Consider the following 25,104-nt stretch of genomic DNA (forward strand, 5'->3'; position numbering starts at 1 on the left):
CCCTTAGGCCCCTGACTAACAGTTTCTGGGTCTGCCCTAGGACTCCTAAAAAGATACTTATGAGCTTCAGGCACCCTGTAATACCGGTCCGGTTTAACAGGAGCAGGAGGCAAAGAATCAGGATTAAGGGAAGCTTCTGCAAACACATCTTCCACAACATCCAGAACAGGAGGTATAGCCAAAGGCCTATGCTGGGGTAAAAACAAAAATTCCCTAAGCCTTTTCCTGGAATCAGAGAAGTCCTGACCTTCCCACTTAAAATGCTCCCTCATGGAATGAAGAGTCTCTGAAAAGAAAAATCCTCAGGAGGAGAAGCAGAAGGAGTAGAATCATCCACATCAGAATCAGAATAAGGAGAATACTCCTGCAAGTCTTCAGCCAAGACTCAGAAACATCCAAGCCTGCTCAAAACTCCTAGCTCAGGTTCCACCCTAGGTCTCTTATCAGGAGGGGGCAAAGAACCTCTAATCAAAGTAATCAAATCTTCTGCCATTTTAAGCATATGCTTCTTGGGCACAGATCCTGAAGAACTAGGTGTGACACCAACTGAAGCTAAACCTGGCCTGCCTCTGGGAGAAGCCTTGGAAACAGAAGGAGAGGGCCTAACCACCCTAGGAAGGGAGGGGAGCACAGTAACCTGAGAAGCCCCTTCAGCCTGACCTGCCTCCTGAGAGGCCACATTTTGCAATAACAAAGTCTCTCCCTGGGACTCCAGAGAAACCTCCGGCAGAACCACCGGCTCCACCAACACCTCTAAAGAACCGGCGTCCGGTACGGACGGCTCTTCAAGCCTAGGCTTAGCTGCTTTGTCCTTGCACTTCTTCGAAGAAGCGGGCGTCGGAGCATCCGACGGCATTTTATAATTGCACCGCTTCCCAAAGACTAACCTGGCACAATCTAGCCTTCTCTTTATAGTGCGCTTATTGAATCTAGCACAAGAGCGACACCCAACAACGTCGTGCTCAGGCCCTAAACAAGGAATACACAAAGTATGGTAATCTCTATGCAGTATCTGTTTCCCACAAGAAATACAGTTATTCACTTTTTCTGACATCCGGTAAACCACTGAGGCAAGAAAAAACTAAAATATTCTAACGGGTACTTAGCCAACTTTGACTCGGTCTGAAACTCCGAATTCGAAAAATTTCAGAACGCCGAACGGCACTTGCAACGCTGCTTCTGCATCGGACCATGCAGCAAAAAAGACTGAGGATATGACGTCGGTCATGCGCATTTGTTCCCTGACGTCCTGATGTCAGTCTAATGCGCCTTGACCGACGTCAGCCTTATATGTTGATATTCGGGCCGACCGAGGACAGCGGACTACCCAAGTGCAAGGACTGCAGCAATGTGAGATGAAGAACATCTTATAAACAATGACATTGGTAATCTCCAAACTCTGGACCCTACCCAGTTCGAGTTTGTAAAAGGCAGATCATGTTTCCTAAACCTGATAGACTTCTTTGAAGCGGTCACCAAAGCCGTAGATAAGGGTGAAGTGGTTCACACAGCCTACCTAGATCTCGCCAAGGCTTTCAACACCATCCCCCACTCTGGAATTATATATAAACTCACAAAACTAGGTATAAATCCCTATGTCACAAGATGGGTTGTCAACTGGCTCACTGACAGAACCCACACTGTGAAAGCAGCAGACTCTAAATTCAACTTCAGACCAGTGACAAGTGGAGTACCACAGGGTTCAGTCCTTGGCCCTCTCTTGTTTGGTATCTACTTCTCTGAAATACAGGCTAACACAGAAGGTCTTTGGCTAACAAAGTTCGCAGATGACTGCAAACTAGGAGCCATAATCAAAACTCCTAACGATGTGGACATCCTACAAAAGGGACTCACTGAGAAAGATAGCTGATGTCAAAGCCATGGTCTCATGCTCAATGCCAAAAAGTGCATTGTCATCCCTTTTGGTACAAACTTTGTATCCATGAACTGCCACAGAGGCGGTAGTCTACTTAACACAGAAAGTGTGATAAGAGACCTTTTGACACAGGTGGACAGTAGTCTCTCCTTTGATAATCACAGTAGTCAGGAAATTCTTGTACGTGGCACACCTCATCACAAAAGGTTTCTCATCCAGGAAAAAAAGAGGTCATTGTTCTCCTCTACTCATTACTCATTAGACCCATTATAGAGTACAACACCCCTTTTGGTATATACCTCACAAGACATCTACAACTGGAAAGGCTGCAGAAATACCTCACAAAGAGGATTACCGGCCTCAAACAGATGCCCTATGCAGACCGTCTCAAAAACCTCCAGCTTTACTCTGTTGCATATCGCCTACTCAGAAGTGATCTCTGCCTAAACATACAAAGCTATGTCAAACCCAGAGCTGTTGGACATGCTCGACTTAAAGAAATCCCAATCCCTCCGAGATACACGCTCTAGGGACCTAAACCTTGTCACCACAATAAACAGAAGATGCTGGAGGGATAGATTTCTGTTCCAGAGACTTCCCATACTCTGGAATAAACTACCTATCTATATCAAAACAAAGCTCCTCATTAGCACTCTAAGAAAAATCTTGATGATTGGATGGGAGATAGGAAATTCACCCCGGGGATCACTTCTGTGGCTCTGCTCGACAGGGTAACAGGAAAATAATTTTCTTGGGTGGCGAAAGCCAGGATACCGTTTCGCTAGGCTTATATAGGCCCTAGGGCCAATAGCCTAGTACCTACCTATGAAGAAACAGACAATTTAGATTCCTTGTCAGTGCTGATACACATTGATGGAACCTTCACCCAAAATGAACCCTTAGGTACTTCACTGGTGACCCCTGCATTTACTTTATTGGCATTTGATTATCGGGATAGTCTACTGGGACATTAGAGCCCATTTTCAGTGGAGACCAGGGGAGAAAATCTCCAGTACATATAACAATCTTGAACAAGTAAATAAACTGTACAGGCAAGTTAACTTCAGAGGTTAAAAGCAACATACAATTGTGAAATCATACATACATAGACACATCATACATACATAAGTACATACAAAAGATCATATAAATAAAGAAAATACATTTTTTACAGACAATTTGACTTCAGATGTTCAGTATACATATGATTATGTAATTCCTGCACACATACATACATATATACAGAAGAAGCTTACAGAACACAGTTGAATAATGAAAACATTTTGAGAGGGAAAAATAGTGCTTGCATATGTGTAGAAGTAGAGATAAATGGGAAAATGTCTTTCAGATGTTGAAGTAACAATACAGTTTGGTGTAGGAAATAAGATATACAAGGATGTATAACAATCGGCAGCAAGTGAGTAGTAAGTTAGGGTAATAGTGGGGGTAAGGGAGAAGAAGAGGCCAGGCATTAAATGCAGGGAGTGAGAAGGAGTTACAGCTCTAAATGGAGGAAAGATAGTTATGTAAGGAAGTTTTAAATGGAGCAATATGAGGGTTGGATCTACCTGTAACAGGAAGAGAGTTCCAGAGCTTGGCTACAGAGTACGAATACAGAAGTTGGCCTGCAGGATGTTTTGGTTTATTTTTCTGTAGAAGATGTCGATTTTCCGACCTAAGGGACTTGTTGGGTAGGTAGTCGATGAATAAGGTGGCGAAGGCAGGACATGCTAAATACTATTTTGTGATATGAAGTTAAATGAATGTAGGACAGAGTGTGGTAGTTCGAGCAAATTTAGAGTGTAACGTAGTACAGTGGTGAGTAGAGTAAGTGGCATTAATAGCAGATCTAACAATTTTGTTGTAGCAGATTTCTAATTTTGATTTTAGGGTAGAAAATAAGTTGGTGAATAATAGAGCACCATAGGTCTGAGAGGGGAGAAAAGTGATGGCAAGGGTTTTTTTTCTAGTAGGGATAAAGAAATTGTTGTGCCAATACACCAAGTTGAGTTTTTGGAGAGTTTGTTTATAATGTTGTATAGAACATGTACATCCAGTTTTAAGAGTTCATCTATGACATCACCTAGTAGTTTAATATGGGAAACTATTTTAACAGGAGTTTTGTTCTGGGGGAGTTTAGTAAGCTGGTCTTTGTTTAAGAGAGTATTTCTCTTAGGGAGAAAAACAAGTAGCTTGGTTTTGTTGGGAGTGAGTAGCAAGTGATTTTTGGTAAGCCAATTTTGAATAAAGGAAAATGCTAATTGGGTAATATGCTGGAGTTTGGGAATGGAATCGGTGGAGCAAATAATTGTGGAAACATCCGCATATTGAATGACAGAGCCATGGTTAAGTGATAAATGTAGATTATTAATAAAAATACTGAAGAGTAGGGGCTCCAAAACAGACCCCTGGAGAACACCAGTGGGACTAGGGAGATAAGAAGAAAAAGGAGGAGCTCCATCTGACTGCTTGTTCCCTATTAGACAGCTTGAATACCACTTGAGTGAATGAGGGAACAGTCGAATTTCTGAGTCTGTTAAGAAGAAGGGGGTGTGAAACGGTATAGAAAGCTTTTGAAAGATCTAAGAAAGTAATGACACATATTGACCAGATTATAACCAAGAAGGAGTTTAAGGCAGTCATTGTGCTGTGACCCAGTCTAAAGCTGTGCTGTGTGGGAGACAGAATATTATTACTGGTGAGAAGGTTGAGGAATTGAGTCTGTATACACTTTTCAAGACTCTTAGAAATGGGGGGAGAAGATAGTAATCGGATGGTAACTTGAGAGGTCTGTGGGGTCTCCACCTTTCTGGAGTGGTAAAATGAATGCCTTTTTCCAGTTGTTTGGGACATAAGATTCAAGGACAGATCTATTTATAAGTATGCTAACAGGGTAGGCAATTGCATCTGCTGCTATTCTTAGGTATTCAGTGGGCAGATCATCTGTTGCATTGGAGCCCGGTTTGAGTTTGAGTAGTAGTCACTTTATAGTGGCAGTGGGACTTGGTTTTAAGGAGAAAGACCATGGAAAAGTTTTGGAAATTTCAGAGGACTCAAGGGAGGATGGAGAGGGAGAATTATGGGAGGGAAGGAGAATTATGGGAGGGAACAGGACAAGAAGTGATAGCAGAAGAAGAGTTTCAGTCTTTTTGGTGTTTGGTGACATTAGAAGAGAGGTTGGGTATTATATTTATGAAATGAGGGAAGATTGGCAATGTTTGGATGTGTTTTGTTTGGAACTGGAGTAGGCTGGGCTTTAGTGCCTGGATTTAGTAGGGAGGTTATGGCTGACCATTTCTTTTTTTGGGGGGGGTTCTTGTTGTTGGACTGGAATTGTAGGTAGTATTCTTTTTTGCTTTTGATTATTTGTTTTTTAACTTGGTTGCGGAGTTGCCTGCAGTATTGTAGTGTGGCTGGATTTTTATTTTTTGGAATTGTCTCCAGTATTTATCTCTAGATTGCATTAATTGTTTTGTTGACTTTGTTAGCCATGGGGGCGTAACTAAATTTATTATTTTCATACAAGGGGCAAGTTTATTTACTGTATCTAAAAAATAGACTATTAAAGCAGCTTACTGCTTCATCTAAGGGAAGGATTTTTATGATATTCCAATTTATGTTTTTCAGTAGGGTAATCTAAGTTTGAAGTTCAAAGTTGGCTAAATTTTGAGTTTGTTTATAGTGATGTTCTTTTTGGAGAGAGGGAGATGTTCTGAGAGCAAAGGCAGGCATATGATCACTGAGGGTATTTGGAAGGGTGCCTGCTGAGGAGATTTTGTTTCGGTTACTGACTAGTATCCAATCTAGGATACAGCCTTCCATGTGACCTTTGTTAAATCTAGTAGGGGATGTGATTAATTGGATGAAGTGGAATAAGTTTAGATTAGTGGAGGGAAGTTTTGTGCAGATGTTGGTCCAGTTGATATTTACGTCACCTAATATGACAGTTGAATTTTTGATTGTATCAGGGATCCAGGCTAAAATGTTTTCAAGGATAGGTATGGTATTACCGAGGAATGTAAAGAGCTATAGCACATAGTTTTTTGGAATTATTTATTTTTAGAAATGAGAATAGAATTACTGCAGTGGAGAAGTGTGGGACAGTATCAAGAGGGGGTAAAGTAGTAAGAACTAGGGTAAAGGAGAGCAACACCACCTCCTTTCATGAAGTGTCTGTCTAGTATAGTGTTGAAGCCTGGGCAGAGGAATTCAGTCTTTTATTACAGGTTTTAGCCAAGTTTCTATGGCAGCAATAATGTCCAGTTGGTAGTGAGCTGTTCAGATGTGACAGTCAGAAATTTTGTTTTGAATGCTTTGGACATTACTAATTTTAGTAATTGGAAGGAGTTAGGTTGAGTCGACAGGTTATGTAAGATGGCTCCAGGATTACGCTGGATATCTCCACAGCGTGGAATAGTGGATAATATGGGTGTACAGATAGTGAATGCAAATCTTTTCGGAGTTTACTGAAGAGTGTGTGATGGTGGAGAGCATCGGTAGGTATAGGTAGAATGTTTAGTTTGGGGTACAGGAGAGGGTGCAAAGGGAAGAGGCTGGAGGATAAATTAGAGTAATCCTTTGAGTGAAGACAGGGAGTGGATGTAACAGCTGTAGGTTTAGGTGGAATATTACTAGGGTTAAGAGTTAAGAGCCAAGTAAGAAGACAGACAGAGAAAAATGTGCACAGGAAGAGAGAAGCAAAAGTATTCTAGGTATCATAGTGAAAGGGAAGAGTGAAGAGTAATAGAGTTTTGATGGAGACAATGGTAGAAATAGTGAATAACAAATGTGCAGGTATGTTTTGGGGAGTGAGGTGAAGGAAAGTATAGTTAGTGGAAAGTGTATTGGTGTGAAGGGTTAGAGAAGGGAGGAGTTTTGATGCAAGAAGATGAACAGGTAGAGAGGAGGGGGCTATATGGGTAAGGTGAAAGGTAAATAAGCAGATGTAGGAGTGGCTATATAGTATAAGGTTAGAAGTAGTGGGGCAGGTTAGAAGTAGTGGGGCAAGTAAGACTTGGGGGCACATTAGGGAAATGGAGTGAGCCAGAGCATAGCAAATGTGAATGGAGTGGACAGAATGAGGCAGAGCAGCCAGGTTAAACAACAGAACCTATCAGCCACTCAGAGAGAAACAGGTCAGTGTAGAAGTAGCACCAATTGAAGTTAAACAGGCAAAAGGGCACTATAAAATATATTTGTTATAAGTTCCTTATCTTTAGGTAAAAGTTTTGTTTCCCATTGTATAGGCTGTAAAAGGCAAAGTCTGAGTTCTAGGGGAAAAGGGGGAACCTAAAACTAATGTGACCCAGTAAGTATGGACACACACAGGTTCCCAGTACTGCACAACAGTTTTTGAATAATTGGCAAAACAGTGTAAAAACAGGCAATTGGAACATACACTTGATAAGTTGTAGGGAATCTCCATTCTAAGCAATTAAAGGCTGGTTTTGCTTATTTTAGTGATGACAGTGCAGAGAGGACGGGACATCCAAGTATCCAGAGCAGGGAGAAAATAAATGGTTAAATAGATAAGAGTGCAGGGAACTCAGTAAGTTGTAGGGAATCTCCATTCTAAGCAATTAAAGGCTGGTTTTGCTTATTTTAGTGATGACAGTGCAGAGAGGACGGGACATCCAAGTATCCAGAGCAGGGAGGAAATAAATGGTTAAACAGATAAGAGTGCGGGAAACTTAGTTCTGAGCAATTAAAGGTTGGTTTTGCTTATTTTAGCAATACTAGTATCGTCTTCGATCCCATTTGCCTGAGCATTTATTACCATATCAAGCCAGTTTCTTATCTACTTTGCTTTATTCTTCACTGGATTAAATTTGTCTCCTTCCGCAGTAGCACTGTGCTAACAGGTTTGTTTTTTTTTTTTTTTTTTTGAAGCAGGGTAAACTTATTCTGTGCTTGTTATGTTTCCAAGGTGATAATGGACAGAAAGAAGCAAAAGATACAATGCTGCTATGTTTACTGTCAAGAACTCACTGTATACCACTATTTGCCAACAAGCTCAAACTGTTTTCCAGGTGTGGCAGGGGTGGACCTTTATCTGACCATGTCATCAACAGTCTACACCTGCATATTCCAAGTATTCTCTGTTTCATTCCTGTTTGGTGCAGAAAAAACACACACTGCAATCAGGAACCACAATGTACTGCACAAACTTCCCCCTAACACCGAATGGCATACACTGTACAAACAGAATTAAACAAACATAAGCCATTATCTTTGTGCAAGAAAATGCCATGACATGTGAAGCATCAGGTTAACATTACTACATTCATTAGCGATAAGGGTTTTTTTAAAAAATATTCTCTCCTTCAAACTGCACTTTTGTTCCACAGAGAAAGAATGTGAAGAATATTTTTATCAAAACCTCTTACTTGACTTTCAGTCCTGTGGCCAGGTTTTGCAATTAAAACTGCTGATGGCTGAACAGACTTAAGAAGAACCTTCAGGGCATCTTTCAATGTAGCCTGAAAATGGGGATCCTTCTGAGATACCTAGTAAGAAATACAAATGTTTAAATATGTATCTACAATCTGTTTTGGTCTTGTAGCTGTCTATCAGCAGACAGTTAATAAGTACAATTACAACAGACAGTAAAACATTACAAAAACTGCGCTGAAAACTTTCTATAAGGAAAACTGTCTCCATCGTTGTTAGTACATGTACAGAAGTTCAGGGACATTTAAATCTGAAGGAGATAAGAGGAAAGGCAGGATATGTGACCATCTCCCAATCTATCAGTATTAAAAATATAAAATATTTCAGCTTTATAACAAGACACTACAATAATAAAATGTACATTAAGATACAATGCAGGTAGCTTTTTTCAGATATCATTAGAATTGTAACATCAGCTCTTCTGAGATATGAAGGACCATAAAAATTACATCAAAACAAACAGCCTTGCACCTTTTTTTCTAAACATATGTCTACGTTACAAAATTACTGGACTGCATGATGGCTAGGGGAGAACAATGTAAGAATTAATTAATATAGAAAAGTAGTATATATGCTGCAAAAAGGCAGACTTCAGCTAACCTAAAAAGATAAAGACCTTAATACAATCAAAATCACTTAAATAAACAATAAATCTGAAAAAGATAAATGATTTTCATATAAAAATGAAATACTATAAGTAAAAAAGGTTTATTCTTCCAAGGAACAGACAATATGGTTCCTTTTATGCTCTGAATTGTGCCACCAAGTTTAGAAACAGAAACCCTACCATATAACCAAAATCCGGGCAGAGAAATCCATACATCAAAAGAAGTACAACGGTTTTCCATCTCACAGACTACCACTGAAATCACTACTGTACATTTTTATCTTGTGTATGATCTAGCTGCAGCTCACTCATAGCACGATGACCATTATTTATTTATTTTATTATTTATGACATTTATTTACCGGGAAAGTCCACTGGGCTGATGAGAGCCCATTTTCAGTGGAGGCCCAGGAAGAAAAGCACCAGTAGACTAATATAATAAGGAAAATTGCAGTACAGTACAGAGGTGGCTACCACAAGGTAGTTACAATATTTACAAAAATTACTGCAATACAAACGACGACAGTGAAGTGATGCAACTCAGATCTACAAATGTAGGATTAAAATGAAGCAAAAGACAAAAATAGGTGATTTTAAATAAAGCAAAAAAATCATCTGTTGAATTAAGAAGAAAGCTAGGTTTATAAGTTTATGTGTGGAGTGACTGTGGATTAGAGTCTGAATAACTGATGAGACAAGATAAGAAAGAAAGGTTAGGTGATAGCATTAGACAAGGCAGAACACTTGCAAATCCAGTAGGAAAGAAGGTGACTTTGGAGGGAAGCTTTGAATTTGATGGGATGTTGTTCGGAGTGTACAGAGGAAGGGAGATCATTCCAATGTCTGGCCATAGTCCAGGAGGATAGGAGTTTACCACCTGGAAGGTTAGGTTTGTGGACTTGTAGTAGGTTTTGATTTTCTGAACGTAGTGACCTAGTAGGGTAGTAAGGGGCAAATAAGGAGCTGACTGCAGGGCAGTCTTGTGGTTTGTAAATTAGTCTATGAGAGGTAGTTAGTTGGAGGTGTAGTAGGAAGTGTGGGAATTCAAGCCAGTGGAGATTTCTTAAGACTATACAGTGATGGGTAGAATGACGAGAGTTAAAAGCAAATTTGGCAATTCTGTTGTAACATGATTCTAATTTTGGTGTTAGGGAGGACTGAAGGCTAGTTAGCAAAGGACTATCGTAGGTAAGAGAAGGAAGCAGGTAAGAGGGCTAAGGCTTGTTTAGTAGAAGGGGAGAGGAATTTATGATGCCTGTACAGGAGGCCAAGTTTTTTGTGGGTTTTAGAGATATTTGATTGGATATGTAGATCAAATTTTAGACTGTTGTCTATGATAATCCCTAAGAGTTTAGCATTAGCTACAAGTTCAATTTTTATAGAATTCAGTGAGAGAATGTTAAAGTCTTGAACATGCGTCTATACTACATATAATCATATGGTCGACACCATATGATCGAACTTTTAAAAGTTTGAAAATGCAATAAAAAAAATAAACCAAAGGAAAAACCTACCTGAATGGTTTAAGCAGGGCAGGCAAGCCCCCCTGCACACCCCAAACACCCCGCTCTTTAAATATACCAACTCCGAGATCGCACTACAGTGCAGAAAAGGGAACTCTTCCCATTCCACACTGTACGGAGAGCTCTGTTGAAATGTTCGAACTTTTAAAAGTGTGATCATATGGTGTCGACTACATGACATTCGAACTTTTAAGAGTTCGACAAAGTGATATCGACCCTTGAACACTGACAGAGGTATTTTTTAGGGGTAAACAACATAAGTGCGTTTTTTTGGCGTTTAACGACAGGTGATTTTGGTGGAGCCAAGATTCAAAAGTAAAGAAAGCTGCTTGGTCATTTGTTGGGGTATAACTAGGTTGGCTGTATAACAGACTATGGGTGAGTCATCAGCATATTGGACTAGTGTAGGGTGTGGTAAAGCTTGGTGTAAGTTGTTAATGAACATAGTTAAAGCATGGGGGTATGTAAATCATCAGGTACATAAGCAGAATAGGGGGCACTTGGCAGAAAGATAAAAACAGTGAGCTGCAGTTTTGGTGCTGTAACTAGTAACTGTGCCATTACAACTCTGTTCCTCTCACATTATATGAAATCAAGGACAAAAGCTGATACATGGACACATATAGCCAAGTAAAAAAAAGCAGTGTTTTAATGGGAGTAGTAATTCTTTGTGTGCGGTTTCAAAGTTACTCTTAAGATCTTTACTGTTGCAATAATCATTCAAAGGAAGAACAAGACTACAGTAAAAAAAAAATAATGTGGCTCATCAGATATATCAATGCCTGGAACAGCACTGTTATGCTGTGCTAACTGTGCCATGAAATTTATTCTGCTCTGATGAATGTATCACAGACACTCCACCATTGACCCCGCCACTAAAGATTCAAAGCCAGATTTGCAGGTGCCTTATATATTATGGGAATCTATAGATCAGAAAATGACGTGGTTATGGTGCAGACACATGCCAGCTAACAAGAACTTCATACCTGTTAGCATTTACTAGTTGTGAATCACACTAGAAAGACTTGACAAGCTCAGAAGCAGCACATACATGCTGCACATATTCAATACTGCAGTAGAACGCACAGAATATCACAGCATTTTTTCTGCATAGTTGATATGCTAGTGAAAAAACAGACGTGAACACCTTTGTATATTGACTGGTTATTGTCAGAAAATATAAGTATTATAGGACATAATGCTTCTGAAGGAACATATCAGCAATCTAAGGAACATATCAGCAATCAAAACTGACCTTTACACATTTGATTGACATGATGCCCATTGCTGACAATATGTACAAATGATTACTATGACATCCATGTCCACATTTAAAAAGTGCAGTTGTGTACACTTACCATAAATGTAGATGTTCAAATGTATTCACTGTTGCAGTCATCACTTTTGGGATATCTGCTTGCAGTAGCCCTCAGTCAGCCTGATTAACAAAGTCTTGGATCCTGCATCGGTTGCTGTCCCTTCTTCCATGACGTCAGGGGTATAAAACATGCAGCCAATGCCATTACATCAGTTTTTCTTGCCCCAGATGTCAGGTGCCCCCTTAATGGGAAGCAACAAAAAAAGCAAACACACTAAAAAGATTTTGAAGGTAGTAACGGAAAGTAGAGGTATATCCAAAAAAGAAAAAGAAGGGGGCTGGAGGGATGGTAATCAGGACTGCAACAGTGAATACACTCGAACATCTACATTTATTGTAAGTGTACACAACTGTACTATGTTGTTCATGTTTGAATGTTGCAGTCATCACTTTTGGGTAGATTCCCAAAGCTAAGGATGGGAGGAGGAATTTAAATCGAATTAGGACCAGCTAAAAGGCCTTGCAAGACTGCAGTGGCAAAGTCATCTCTGGATTTAGAGAAAATTGGCAGATGGTAATGCTTGGTGAAAGTATGTACAGAACTCCAGGTAGCAGCTTCTAGGATGTCCCTGGTAGGGACGCCTCTGAGAAAGGCTGTAGAGGAAGATGCAGCCCTGGTAGAGTGGGGTGGAATGAGTTCTGATCCCCTGTGGGATAGGTTTTTCATGGTGTTTGTAGCAAAAAAGAATGCAATGGCCTATCCATTTGGAAATGGTTTGCTTTGAAATAGTCTTCCCCTCTGCCACTGCAGCAAATGCCACCAGCAGTTGATCAGATTTCCTTTGAGGTTTAGTTCTGTCCAAGTAGAATCTAAGTTGCCTGTGCATGTCTAAGGAGTGCAGAATCCATGCCCCTTTGTTCTGTGGATTAGGAAAGGAGGGTGGCAGATGTATGGACTTATTAAGGGCCACACTGGATACCACACTGGGCATGAAGGAGGGATTGGTCCTGAAGGATACCCTGTCTGCATGAAAGATGATGAAAGGCTCCACTGCCATGAGGGTCTGTAATTCAGATACCCTTCTTGCTGAAGTGACTGCTAAAAGGAAAGCTGTTTTCCAATAAAATAATTTTAAGTCCGCAGTGGCAGCTGGCTCGAAAGGAGGAAGGGTGAGCTTTTCCAATACAAAGTTGAGGTCCCAGGCTGGAGTTGGAGCTCTCCTAGGTGGTCGTAGATTTTTGGCCTCTCTGAGGAACTGCTTATGCAGTGGATGAGAGAAGAGGGGTGGTTCTGTGTTATAATGAGCTGAGATGAAAGAGGCGTGAATTTTGATGGAGGAGAAAGACAGGCCCTTATGAAGCCTCTCAGTTAAGTACTGCAAAATCTGAGGTAAATTGGGCACTGTTGTGCTCATCTCTTGAGATTGGTTCCAGGCACAGAATCTTTTCCATTTTTTAGCGTAAGACTTTCTGGTACTAGGCGTCCTGAACTCTAAAATGATATCCATCACTGGTTTACTGAGGGATGGTAAAGGAGAAATTATGTAATTAGCCAGGCTGCTAGATTCAGTGTTTGAAGTTGAGGGTGCAGAATATGGTTCTCTTGCTGAGACAATAGAGTAGGAGTCTGAGGCAGGTGCCATGGGGCCCACAGTAACACACTGCGCAATAGGGGGTACCAGTATTGGCGTGGCCAGTCTGGTGCAATCAAAATTGTCCTTGGTTTGTCTTGTTTGATCTTTAGTAGTAGTTTGGATAGCAGAGGTAGAGGAGGAAAAGCACAGACTGATAGGTTTTTCCAGCTGAAGGACAGAGCATCCACTTTCCAAGCTTGTTTGTGGGGAGTCCTTGTGCAGAATTTGTCCAACTGATAATTTTGGGGGGGAGGCAAACAGGTTTATATCTGGGCTCCCCCATTTGCTTGTCAACATGTTGAAAATCCTTGGTTTCAGTTTCCACTCATGTGGGTCCATGAGTTTTCTGCTTAGTTCGTCTGCCAGTGTATTTAGTTTTCCTGGCAGGAATTGAGCTTGTAAATGTACCTGATAGCTCAGGGCTGTGTTCCACAATGCCATGGCTAGTCTGCAGAGGGGGTAAGAATGTTTACCCCCCTGCTTGTTTATGTACCACATAACAGTGGTGTTGTCCGTCTTTATCATTAATTGTCCTGGAAGAATGTGGTCCTTGAAGGCTGTCAGAGCATTCTGTACAGCTAACACTTCTTTTTGACTGATATGCAGGCGCATTTGACTTGGGTTCCATTTGCCCTGAATACACTTCCCTGCCAGGTGGGCCCCCCCATGCATAGTCTGATGCATCTGTTGTTAAGGTTTGGGCGGCAGGGAAGAGTGCGAATGGTAGTCCTCTGTTTTGGTGGCAGGCCTCTGCCCACCAAAGGAACTCTAGGCATAGGCAAGGTATGATAGGAATCATTGCCTCTAGATCCTGTGAATGTTGACACCATAGGCTGTTGAGATACCATTGCAGTTTCCTCATATGCAGCCTTGCATACGGAATTAGAAGAATGCAGGAGGCCATGAACCCCAAGGCTTGCATTATTTGCCTTGCAGATAACTGGATTTTTGTGGCCACTTGTTTGAAGTAGGTTGTCAAATGAATCCATTTCTCTGGCGTGAGGAAAGCCATCTGGGAAGTTGTATTCAAGCTTGCTCCCAGGAATATAATTTGTTGACAGGGTGCCAGTTGTGATTTCTTTTCATTTATGGTGTACCCCAGACAGGTCAGTACCCTCTGAACAAAGGTCAGATGATTCAAAAGTATGTCCTGGCTTTCTGCCTGAATTAGACAATTGCCCATATATGGGTATATTTGAATATGTCTTTGCCTCCAGAAAGCAATGACTGGAGCTAGGCACTTTGTGAATAGCATGGGTGCAGTAGATAAGCCAAAGGGCAGTGCAGAGAACTGACAGTGCATGTAGCCTGCTTTGAAGCATAGGTATTTTCTGCAAGACTCCCTGATAGGGATGTGCAGGTATGCTTCTTTTAAGTCAAGTGTTGCCAACCAAGCATCTTTGCCTAGCATAGGCAGTAGCTGGTGAAGAGTCAGCATCTTGAAGTTTGGAATCACCAAAAAGGTATTTAGAGGAGAAAGGTCCAGGATAGGATGCCATGTATTGCTTTTCTGGGTACCAGGAAAAGTCACAAATAGAACCCTTGACCCTTTTCCTCTTCTGGTACCAACTGAATAGCTCCCATGCTTAAGAGAGTGAGTACTTGATTTTGGGCCTCTTTCCACTGATTTGGGGGTAGATCTGGCCACCCGCTTGGTGTTGGTAAGGTGTGGAAGTGAAATTTGTATCCTTGGGACACTATATTTGAAACCCATTTGTTCTGGGTAATGAGTTCCCAGTTTCTGGCGTGCAGACCAATCTTTCCGCCTAAAGGAGCATTCAGTTGGGAAGTGCTTGGAAGTTTTAGAAGCAAGTCATTGAGACTATTTTCCATAGGGGGGAGTCTTACTACTTCCCGATTTGGGTGTGGAAACCCCCACTGCTTGTGTGTCCCCCGAGGTCTGAAACCTGGGGTTTCTACTATGTCTGGGTTTGGCTTGAGAAGACCTTGAAGAGGCTGGAAAGGACCAATTCTTAGAGGGCCAGTGCCTACTAAATCTAGGAGGCTGAACTTGTAAGAAATCTTTAACAGTTTGCATAGATTTAGCTTTATCTTCTATCCTTTTAAGAACTTCCTCAGCCTTGTTGCCAAACAGGTGGTCCTGATTTAAGGGAGCATCCAACTATTTAGCTTTAACATGATCAGGTAAAGATTGCTCCTTAAGCCAAGCATGCCTTCTGAGCACAGAACCAGTAAAAGCAGCCCTGCAAGAGGCCTCTAAAGAATCAAATCCACATTGCAAAGCATGTTTTCCAACCTGTTCAGCAGAATGCATTAAATCCTGTAATTCTTTATTTTCCGCACAGTCAGGAATCAACATCATTTTCTGTTTAAGCAATCCAATAACATGTTGTTGATATTTTAACATATGAAACTGGCAGTTTAAAGCCCTAATGGCCAAGGTTGCAGACGTGCAAACCTTCTTACCTATCTATCCAGCGTCCTGGAGTCTCTATCAGAAGGGGTAGAATTTTTAGCACTAGAAGCCTTAATGCCCTTAGGTCCCTGGAAATAGTCCCTGGATCCACAATAGGATTTTTAAAAAGGAACTTGTGTGAATCAGGAACCCTGTAATATCTGGCTTTCTGGGAGCAGGAGGCAAGGAATCAGGGGCCAAATTAGATTTCGAAAAGGCATCATCAACAATGTCTAGTACTGGAGGAATAGCTAAAGGCCTATGCTGAGGCAGGAGTAAGAAATCCCCAAGCCTCTTTTTTGAAACAGAGAAATCCTGGCTTTCCCAGTGGAAATGCTCCCTTAGAGTATGCAAAGTTTCACCAAAAGAAAAATCCTCTGGAGGGGAAGCAGAGGGAATAGAGTCCTCTGCATAAGAATCCTCATAAGTAGATAAGGGCAAATCCAGATCATCAGAAAAATCAGAATCCTGGTCAGAAGATTCATACACAATTTCAGTCCTAGGTCTCTTAGAAGGGGAAGGGTGGCTTCCCCTGATTAGAGTTATAAGATCTTCAGCCATTCTTATTTGTTTTTTAGGCATAGAGGCTTAAGCATGCGGCCTGGGCGCCATTTTTTAGGCATGGTTCGAGATTTAGGCCTAAAAGAAGAAGGAGGCGTCGGTTTAATATGCAAGTCCGTAGGCCTGAATAAACCCTCAGAAGCCGGTGCCTGCACAGCGGCTCTGTACCCATCCAAGGTAGAGACATCCGCAGGTTCCATAGCTGAAGCATCTCACAGCATACAGTACTCTGAATGGGTCTCAGTAGAGGCCTGCAAATCAGAAGTAGCAGGTATCAGGGCCTGCAAAAGTGCCTCACTGAGTACCGACGAAGTGGCTTAGGAGAAGCGTCATCAGCAGTTTTGGACCTCGGTGGCCTGTTTCTGTCTTTATCCTTGTGTTTTTTCAGAATCCCAGTAGTCGGATGGCTAACCGATGACATTTCTGGATAATTAAACCGAGAACTGAAATATTTTGAGGCGAAAATATACTGATGACGGATAGTGTGCTGAATAAATAAAGCTCAAAACCGACAGCACAGTACATTCTGGTCAGGGCCTAGGCAAGGAATACAGTACGAATGAAAATCTTTATGAGGTATTTGCTTTCCACAAGTAATACAATTATTAATTTTTACTGACATCGGTAAGGAGCAAGAAAAAGTTTCCCCAACGGGGTACTTAGCTTTAGTTGAAGACTTTGGTTCTGAAACTCAAAAACGAAAATTTCAGGAGTTGGCTGAACGGCATTTGCAAACTGCTTCTGCTTCGGGCACCGTACGGCAAGAAAGACTGATGTAATGGCATCGGCTGCATGTTTTATACCCCTGACGACCTGATGTCATGGAAGAAGGGACAGCAACTGACGCATGACCCAAGACTCTGTTAATCAGGCCAACTGAGGGCTACTGAAAGCAGATAACCCAAAAGTGATGACTGCAACAGTGAAACACGAAGAACATCAAGCAGTGATAGAATATGGCTTGCAATAATTCCCTAGGAATCAATCACAGACTTTTACTAACCTCAAGAAAATAGCCTCCTTTTCCACTATGTATTTTCATTTTACTGAAGATGACATTCCATATAAAAGTCACTGAAGTCACTGGTGAAGTTCCACTACATGGCTCTGTTCTAACTGCATTGCTTTTAGAATATCTGTCATATCACTATACGTTGCTTCCAGATACACTATCTTTCATGTTTTTCCTTGAAATATGCTTGTCAGATTAAGTCAAACAATGTACTCAAACTCTATAAACAAATATTGTTTATTTCCATAGGTTTCAATGTGAATCAACGCATGTTTGGTATACCATCAATTTTTAAGTTCAAAACAGGAGTACTATGTTAAGATGTTGGATGTCATACACAGTGTTGTTCCTGTGACATGGAAATGCATATTTTCAGTACAGGCAGTATATTAGTGTGTATACAGCTGTCATGTCCTGTAAACCTTAACATACTGACATTTAATACGTTACAGTAGTGACTGCCAATGTTCACTGCATTTAGCTCGGCTTCAAGAGAAATTACTCTTTCATACAATGGTAAGTTTCATTAAGTTAGTTTACCAGGAAAAACTCCCTTTAGGATTAACACCTTTTACAATCAGCACAATGCATGCTCTTATTTTTCTATTATGTGTGTGCACCATGCAGAACTTGTATTGAGTAAAGTAATGCACATTTGTGATGATATTTCAGTTTTATTATTCTTTTTAGTTATTATGCGTGCAGGGTATCATAATCTTGGTATATTGCAATTCCATCAATGGAGTCATAATACAGTGGTAGGAAACCATATATATATATATATATATATATATATATATATATATATATATATATATATATACATATATATATATATATATATATATATACATATATGTATATATATATATATACATACACACACACACACATATATATATATATATATATATATATATATATATATATATATATATATGCATGCCTCCCAGCCTCCTGAACCGGCATGCTTTCTTTAAGAATTTTGAGATCAGAGGTAATTGGGGAGAGGTGTAAAGAACACTGGAGGGCCAAATGTGGACTAGAGCATCTCTCGGTGTCTACCCCTGATGGGGGATTACAGCAAAATACCTGCTGCATTTGTTGTTGTGGGGAGATGCAAAGAGATCGCAACAAGGTTGGCCCCAACAATGGAAAATACTCTCTGCCACTGATTGAGTGAAAAGCCACTCATGAGATAACAGAATGCACCTGCTGGGTTTGTACGCTAGTATGGCGGATTTTCCTGGAATGTGCATTACCACAAGAAAACGGTTGGAAGAGATTGCCCACTGCTACACACTCACTGCTTCCTTGACAAAGTAACATTGGGTTCCCCCTTGTCTGTTGATATACCAGACCACAGACATGTTGTCGTTTGAATCGCAATAGTTCCTAGAAGAACATCTCGAAAGGCCTGCAGTGCTAACAGACGTACTCTCATCGCTAGGACACTGATGTCTGAATTGGTCTTTTGGGGAAACCACATGCCTTGGACCATCCTTCCCAAGAAATGTTCCCCCACGCTAACTGGGAGACATCTGCATTCACTGTGGCTACTGGAGGAGGTAGAATAAAAGGATGGCCCAGGTAAATCTCTTCCCATTAAATCCACCAACAAAGATGATATTTGCATACTCTAATAAGTTTGACTGGGAGGGAAAGAGAATGTTGTTGAATAGTCCACAGCCCTCAGTCGGCCCAAATACCAGAGTCTTAGGATTTCTGCATCGGATGCTGTCGCCTTTTCCATGACGTCAGGTCGTCAGGGGTATAAAACATGCAGCCGAAGCCATTACATCAGATTTTCTTTCCCCAAATGTCAGGAGCCCCCAAAATAGGAAGCTATTAAATGGTGTGGAACACCTCCAGCAAAAAGTAAATACCCCTACCATAAAATATGGCCAAAAAGAGAATAGGCAGAAAGTATAGAAAAGGCCAGGGGGCTGGAGGGAGGGAAATCAGGACTGCAACGGTGAATACACTCTAACATCTACATTTATGGTAAGTGTAGACAACTGTACTATGTTCTTCGTGTTTCACTGTTGCAGTCATCACACTTGGGTTGATTCCCAAAGCTGAGGAAGGATGGAGGCAGTCAAGAAGTGTTAGGGCTGGCTAGCAGGCCTTGTAAGACCGCTGTGGCAAATCCAGCTCTGGATTTAGAAAAGATAGGCAAGTAGCAATGCTTGGTGAAGGTGTGTACAGAACTCCAGGTTGCAGCTTCCAGTATGTCCATGGTAGGGACTCCCCTGGGAAATGCTGTAGAGGTTGAGGTAGCCCTAGTGGAATGAGTTCTGATCCCCTGTGGGATAGGTTTTTCATGGTGTTTGTAGCAGAAATGGATGCAGTGTGCTATCCATTTGGAAATGGTTTACTTTAAAATGGCCTTGCCCTCTGCCCCTGTAGCAAAGCTGACAAGCAGCTGGTCAGATTTTCTGAAAGGTTTTGTCCTGTCAAGGTAAAACCTGAGCTGTCTGTGCACGTCCAAGGAGAGCAGGATCTTTCCCCTTTATTCTGAGGATTATGGAAAAAGCTTGGCAAATGGAAGGATTGGTTTAAAGCCACACTGGATACCACCTTAGGCATTAATGATGGGTTAGTCCTGAGGGAAACCTGCCAGCATAGAAAATAATGAAGGGTTCCACAGCCACTAGCGTCCGCAACTCAGACACTCTTCTTGCTGAGGTGATGGCTAGAACTAAGGCTGTTTCCCAAGAGAGGAATTTTAACTCTGCTGCTGCAGCAGGTTCAAAAGGGGGGAGCGTGAGCTTCTCCAGTACAAAGTTAAGGTCGCAGGCTGGGGTGGGAGCTCTCCTAGGGGGCCTTAAATTGTTAGCTCCTCTCAAGAACTGTTTAATGAGAGGGTGAGAAAAGACAGGTGGCTCAGTATTATAATGAGCTGAGATGGCAGAGGCATGAATCTTAATGGATGAGAAGGATAGGCCTCTGTGGAGCAGCTCTGCTAGGTAATCCAGGATTTGAGGTAAGGTGGGCATGGTTGTGTCATTTCCTTGAGACTGGCTCCAAGAACAATATCTTTTCCACTTTTCAGAATTGGATTTCCTAGTACTAGGCCTTCTGGCTTCAAGGATGACGTCCAGCACTCGTTTGCTGAGGGTTGCTGGTGGTGCATTCAGGGGATAAGGCAGGCTGCAAGGTTTAGGGTTTGCAGCTGTGAATGCAAAATCTGTCCTTCCTGCTGGGACAGCAGGGAGGGGGTCTGATGAAGGTGCCAGGGTGGCAGTGCTGTCAGACTGCATAGGAGTGGGTACCAGTGCTGGCATGGCCAGTCTGGTGCAATAAAGATTGTCCTTGGCCTGTCCTGTTTGATCTTGAGTAGTAATTTTGAGAGGTGGGGCAGAGGAGGAAACGCATAAATTGAGAGGTTTTCCCATGTAAATGATAGGGCATCCACCTTCCACGCTTTACTGTGAGGATTTCTGCTGCAAAATTTGGTCAATTGATGGTTTTGGAAGGAGGCAAAGAGGTCCACCTCTGGTGTCCCCCACCTCCGGATTAGAAGTTTGAATGAGTTGGGTTCCAGTTTCCACTTGTGTGGGTCCAGTAGATTTCTGCTTAAGTCATCTGCCAGTGAATTTTGTCTGCCTGGCAGGAACTGAGCTTGCAGGTGCACTTGGTTGCTCAAGGCTGTGTTCCACAGGGCCATGGCTAACCTGCAGAGTGGGTAGGAATGAGTTCCCCCCCCCCCTGCTTGTTTATGTACCACATAACTGTGGTGTTGTCTGTTTTCATCAGGAGCAGTCCTGGAAGGATAAGGTATTTGAAGACTGTCAGAGCATTCTGTACAGCTAGCATCTCTTTTTGACGGATATGGAGGAGAATTTGTCCTGGGCTTCATTTGCCTTCAATGCATTTGCCTGCCATGTGAGCCCCCCATGCATAGTCTGATGCGTCTGTTGTCAGGCTTTGGGTGGCGAGGGGTTGAGTGAAAGGCAGTCCCTTGTTGTGGTTGCATGCCTCTGCCCACCAAAGGAACTCTGCCCTTAGACAAGGAATGATAGGATTGTTTCCAGGTCCTGAGACAGTTGACACCAGAGACTTTTTAAGTACCATTGAAGTTTCCTCATATGCAGTCTTGCATATGGAATTAGCAGAATGCATGAGGCCATGAACCCTAGGGCTTGCAGTACTTTCCTTGCAGATAGGTGGGTTTTGGGGGCCATTAGTTTGAAGTAGTTTGTCAAATAGACCTGTTTTTTTGGAGTGAGGAATGCCATTTGGGAAGTTGTGTTCAAGCTTGCTCCCAGAAATACAATTTTTTGGCTGGGCACCAGTTGTGATTTCTTTTCATTGATGGTGTACCCCAGAGAAGTTAGGAGTCTCTTTACAAATGCCAGGTGCTGAAGTAGCATTTCCTGACTGTCCACCTGAATAAGGCAATCTTCCAAATATGGGTAAAGTTGAATATTTCTCTGCCTGCAGTATGCAATGGCTGGAGCCAGGCACTTTGTGAATACTCTGGGCACAGTAGATAAGCCAAAGGGAAGTGCAGAGAACTGACAGTGCACAGAGCCTACCCTGAAACGTAGATACTTACTGCAAGACTCCCTTAAGGGGATGTGCAGATAAGCTTCTTTTATATATAGGGTGACTAACCAGGCATCCTTGGCTAGCATAGGAAGAAGCTGTTGCAGTGTAAGCATTTTGAATTTTGAGACCACCAAAAAGGTGTTGAGAATTGACAGTTCCAGGATAGGGCGCCAAGAGCCCTCTTTTCTGGGCACCAGGAACAGTGTGGAGTAGAAACCCTGTCCCCTTTGTTCTACTGGAACAGGCTGAATAGCCCTGATATGGAGAAGGGAAAGTACTTGCTTTTTCGCCTCTGCCCACTGGTTTGGAGGAAGGTCTGGCAACCCGCTTGGGGTTGGCAGTGAGTGGAAGTAGAATCTGTATCCCTGGGATACAATGTTTAGAACCCATCGGTCCTGGGTAATGGACATCCAGTTTTTTGCATGAAGGGCAAGTTTTCCTCCTAGGGGTGCAAGTACTTGGGCATGGCTGGGAACGATGATTGAAAAGTCATTGTGAACTTTTTCCATAAGGGGTGGGTTACCACGCCCTGATTTTGAGGTAGGAGCACTCCACTGTTTAGATCTCTGCATACTCTGGCACTGTAGTCTTGGTGGTCTGTTACCTCTGGGTTTGGACCGAGTAGGCCTGGGAGGGACTGGAAAGGACCATTTTTTTGAAGGCCAATGCCTACTGAATCTAAGTGGCTACACATGTAAAATCTTTAACAGTTTGCATATATTTAGCTTTTTATTCCATCTTTCTAAGAACTTCTTCTGCTTTTGTGCTAAACAAAAGTTCCTGATTTAGTGGAGCATCTAGTAATTTTGCTTTGACATGGTCTGACAAGATCTGTTCCTTCAGCGAAGCATGCCTTCTCAGTACAGACCCAGTGACAGCAGCCTTGCAAGATGCTTCAAAGGCATCAAAACCACACTGCAAAGTATGTCTCCTAACTTGGTTTGCAGAATGCATTAACTCCTGTAAATCTTTATTTTCTGCACAACTTTGTAGTAACAACATTTTTTGTTTAATTAGTTCCATAATATGTTGCTGGTACTTCAACATGTGAAACTGGCAATTTAAAGCCCTGATGGCAAGAGTTGTAGAGGTATATACCTTCTTACCCCATCTGTCTAAAGCTCTAGAACATCTGTCCGAAGGGGTAAGGTTTTAGGTTGTAGTAGCCTTAATGCCTTTAGGTCCCTGGGAAATGGTCTCTGGATCTGCAGTAGGATTCTTAAAGAGAAATTTGTGAGAATCAGGTACTCTGTAGTACCTGTCAGGCTTTCTAGGAGCTGGTGGTAAAGTATCACGAGTAAGTCTGGACTCCATGAAGACATCATCTACAATATCCAGGACAGAGGGTATAGCTAGAGGCCTGTGCTGAGGCAAGTCTAAAAATTCTCTGAGTCTCTTTTTTTGACTGAGGATAGTCCTGGCATTCCCAGAGGAAATGCTCTCTTAAGGTATGCAAGGTTTCACCAAAAGAAAAATCCTCTGGAGGGGAGGCAGAGGGAATGGAATCCTCTGCATCTGAATCCTCATAGGTAGATAAGGGTATGTCCTGGTAATCAGAGGGATCGGAGTCTTTGGACTCATGGTCTGTAGAATCAGAAGGAAAATCAATTCTTTGTCTTTTAGTGGGTGAAAGCTGGCTTCCCCTAATTAAAGTAATAAGGTCTTCAGCCATTCTAAGCATTTGTTTCTGTGGCATGGGAGCTTGAGCATGTGCTTTGGTAGTTGGCTTTCTAGGCGTAGTGCAAACTCTGGGCCTGAGAAACTTGGTTGTTTTAGTCAAAAACGAAAAGAGAAACTTTGTTGTTTTAATCAAAAATGAAGCTGTCGGTTTAATACGAACATTGGAAGGTCAGAATACACCCTCAAAAGCCGGAGCCTGCACAGCAGCTCCAGACTCATCCAAGGTAGAGACATCCACAGGTTCCATAGTGGAAGAAGTATCTTGCGGCATACCGGCCTCCAAATGGGTCTCAGCAGAGGCCTGTGAATCTGTAGAAGTGGATATCAGGGGCTGCAAAGATGCCTCACTGAGTACCGGCAGACTGGCGACTAGCTTAATGGAAGCGTTGTTGGCAGTTTTGGACCTATGCGGTCTTGTCTCTGTCTTTATCCTTACATTTTTTTGGAAGATCGGTAGTCAGATGGCTTACTAAAGCCATTTTGGAATATGGAGAATGAGAGTGAAAGAATTTAGCAACAAAGACAGCCCGACGATGGATAGTTATCTGATGATAAGGCACAAAACCGGCAGCGAGGAACATTGTGGTCTGGGCCTAAACAGGTGACACAGTAAGAATGAAAATCTCTGTCATGTATTTGCTTTCCACAGGCAAGACAGTTGTTAACTTTTTCTGACATCGGTCAGAGCAAGAAAAAAGGATCCCCAACGGAGTACTTAGCGTTAGAAGACTTCAGGTTTGAAACTCGAAAAAAGAAAATTTCAGGTAACAGCCGAATGGCACTTGCGAACTGCTTCTGCTTCGGGCTCCCACGCGGCAAGAAAAGCTGATGTAATGGCATTGGCTGCATGTTTTATACCCCTGACGACCTGATGTCATGGAAGAGGCAACAGCATCTGACGCAGAAATCCCAAGACTCTGGTATTCGAGCCGACTGGGGGCTACCTGCAGGCAGATAACCCAAGTGTGATGACTGCAACAGTGAAACACGAAGAACATCCTTGAGTAAGTTCTGAATCCTCCTCAGTCTGTTGGTACTTCCTAGATGATTCTTTTGTCCAGCAGCTTTTACATCTATGACTTGCAGCTTCTCTCTGACTGGGTGGAACCTCGGGAAGGTTTCTTCTTTTGGTTGTTGGAATCTGAAAAAATGTTATGAAATAACCTCTGGATATTATTTTTAGCACGCAAGAATTTTTTGTTATAAAACTACAGGAGTCTGTATGCAAGGACAAGCACCCGCCGACTGCCTCCAGAGGTGTACAGTCAGGCAACCCTTCAGGAGTGCTGAATGGGTCTATCCAGAAAAGAATCTCAGAAACAATGGTTTTGTGGTCCTCCTCTGCCATGAGGTCAGAGTCTTCCATTTGAACTCCCCTCTCTGTCCCTGGAGGAGTTATCCTCACATGAATCCTGAAAAGATCCCTGGGATTTATGGAACCTTATTTCCTTGCCCTCTCTTTGATTCTGGAAG

General features: G+C 42.1%; 1 protein-coding gene across 2 annotated transcripts in view; it reads right to left on the bottom strand.

The window, feature by feature from the left end:
* The window catches only part of C2CD2 (C2 calcium dependent domain containing 2), a 1,081,249-nt gene that overhangs the window by 605,009 nt on the left and 451,136 nt on the right, over positions 1 to 25,104 (bottom strand). For both annotated transcript variants that reach the window (XM_044071129.1, XM_044071130.1), the window contains exon 5: positions 8,263 to 8,382. In XM_044071129.1, coding sequence (XP_043927064.1) covers positions 8,263 to 8,382 — 120 coding nt within the window. The remainder of the gene's footprint in view (positions 1 to 8,262; positions 8,383 to 25,104) is intronic.

Source organism: Protopterus annectens, chromosome 5.part0 (genome assembly GCF_019279795.1).
Source record: "Protopterus annectens isolate FY-2018-M chromosome 5.part0, PAN1.0, whole genome shotgun sequence".
Classification (NCBI taxonomy): Eukaryota; Metazoa; Chordata; order Ceratodontiformes; family Protopteridae; genus Protopterus; species Protopterus annectens.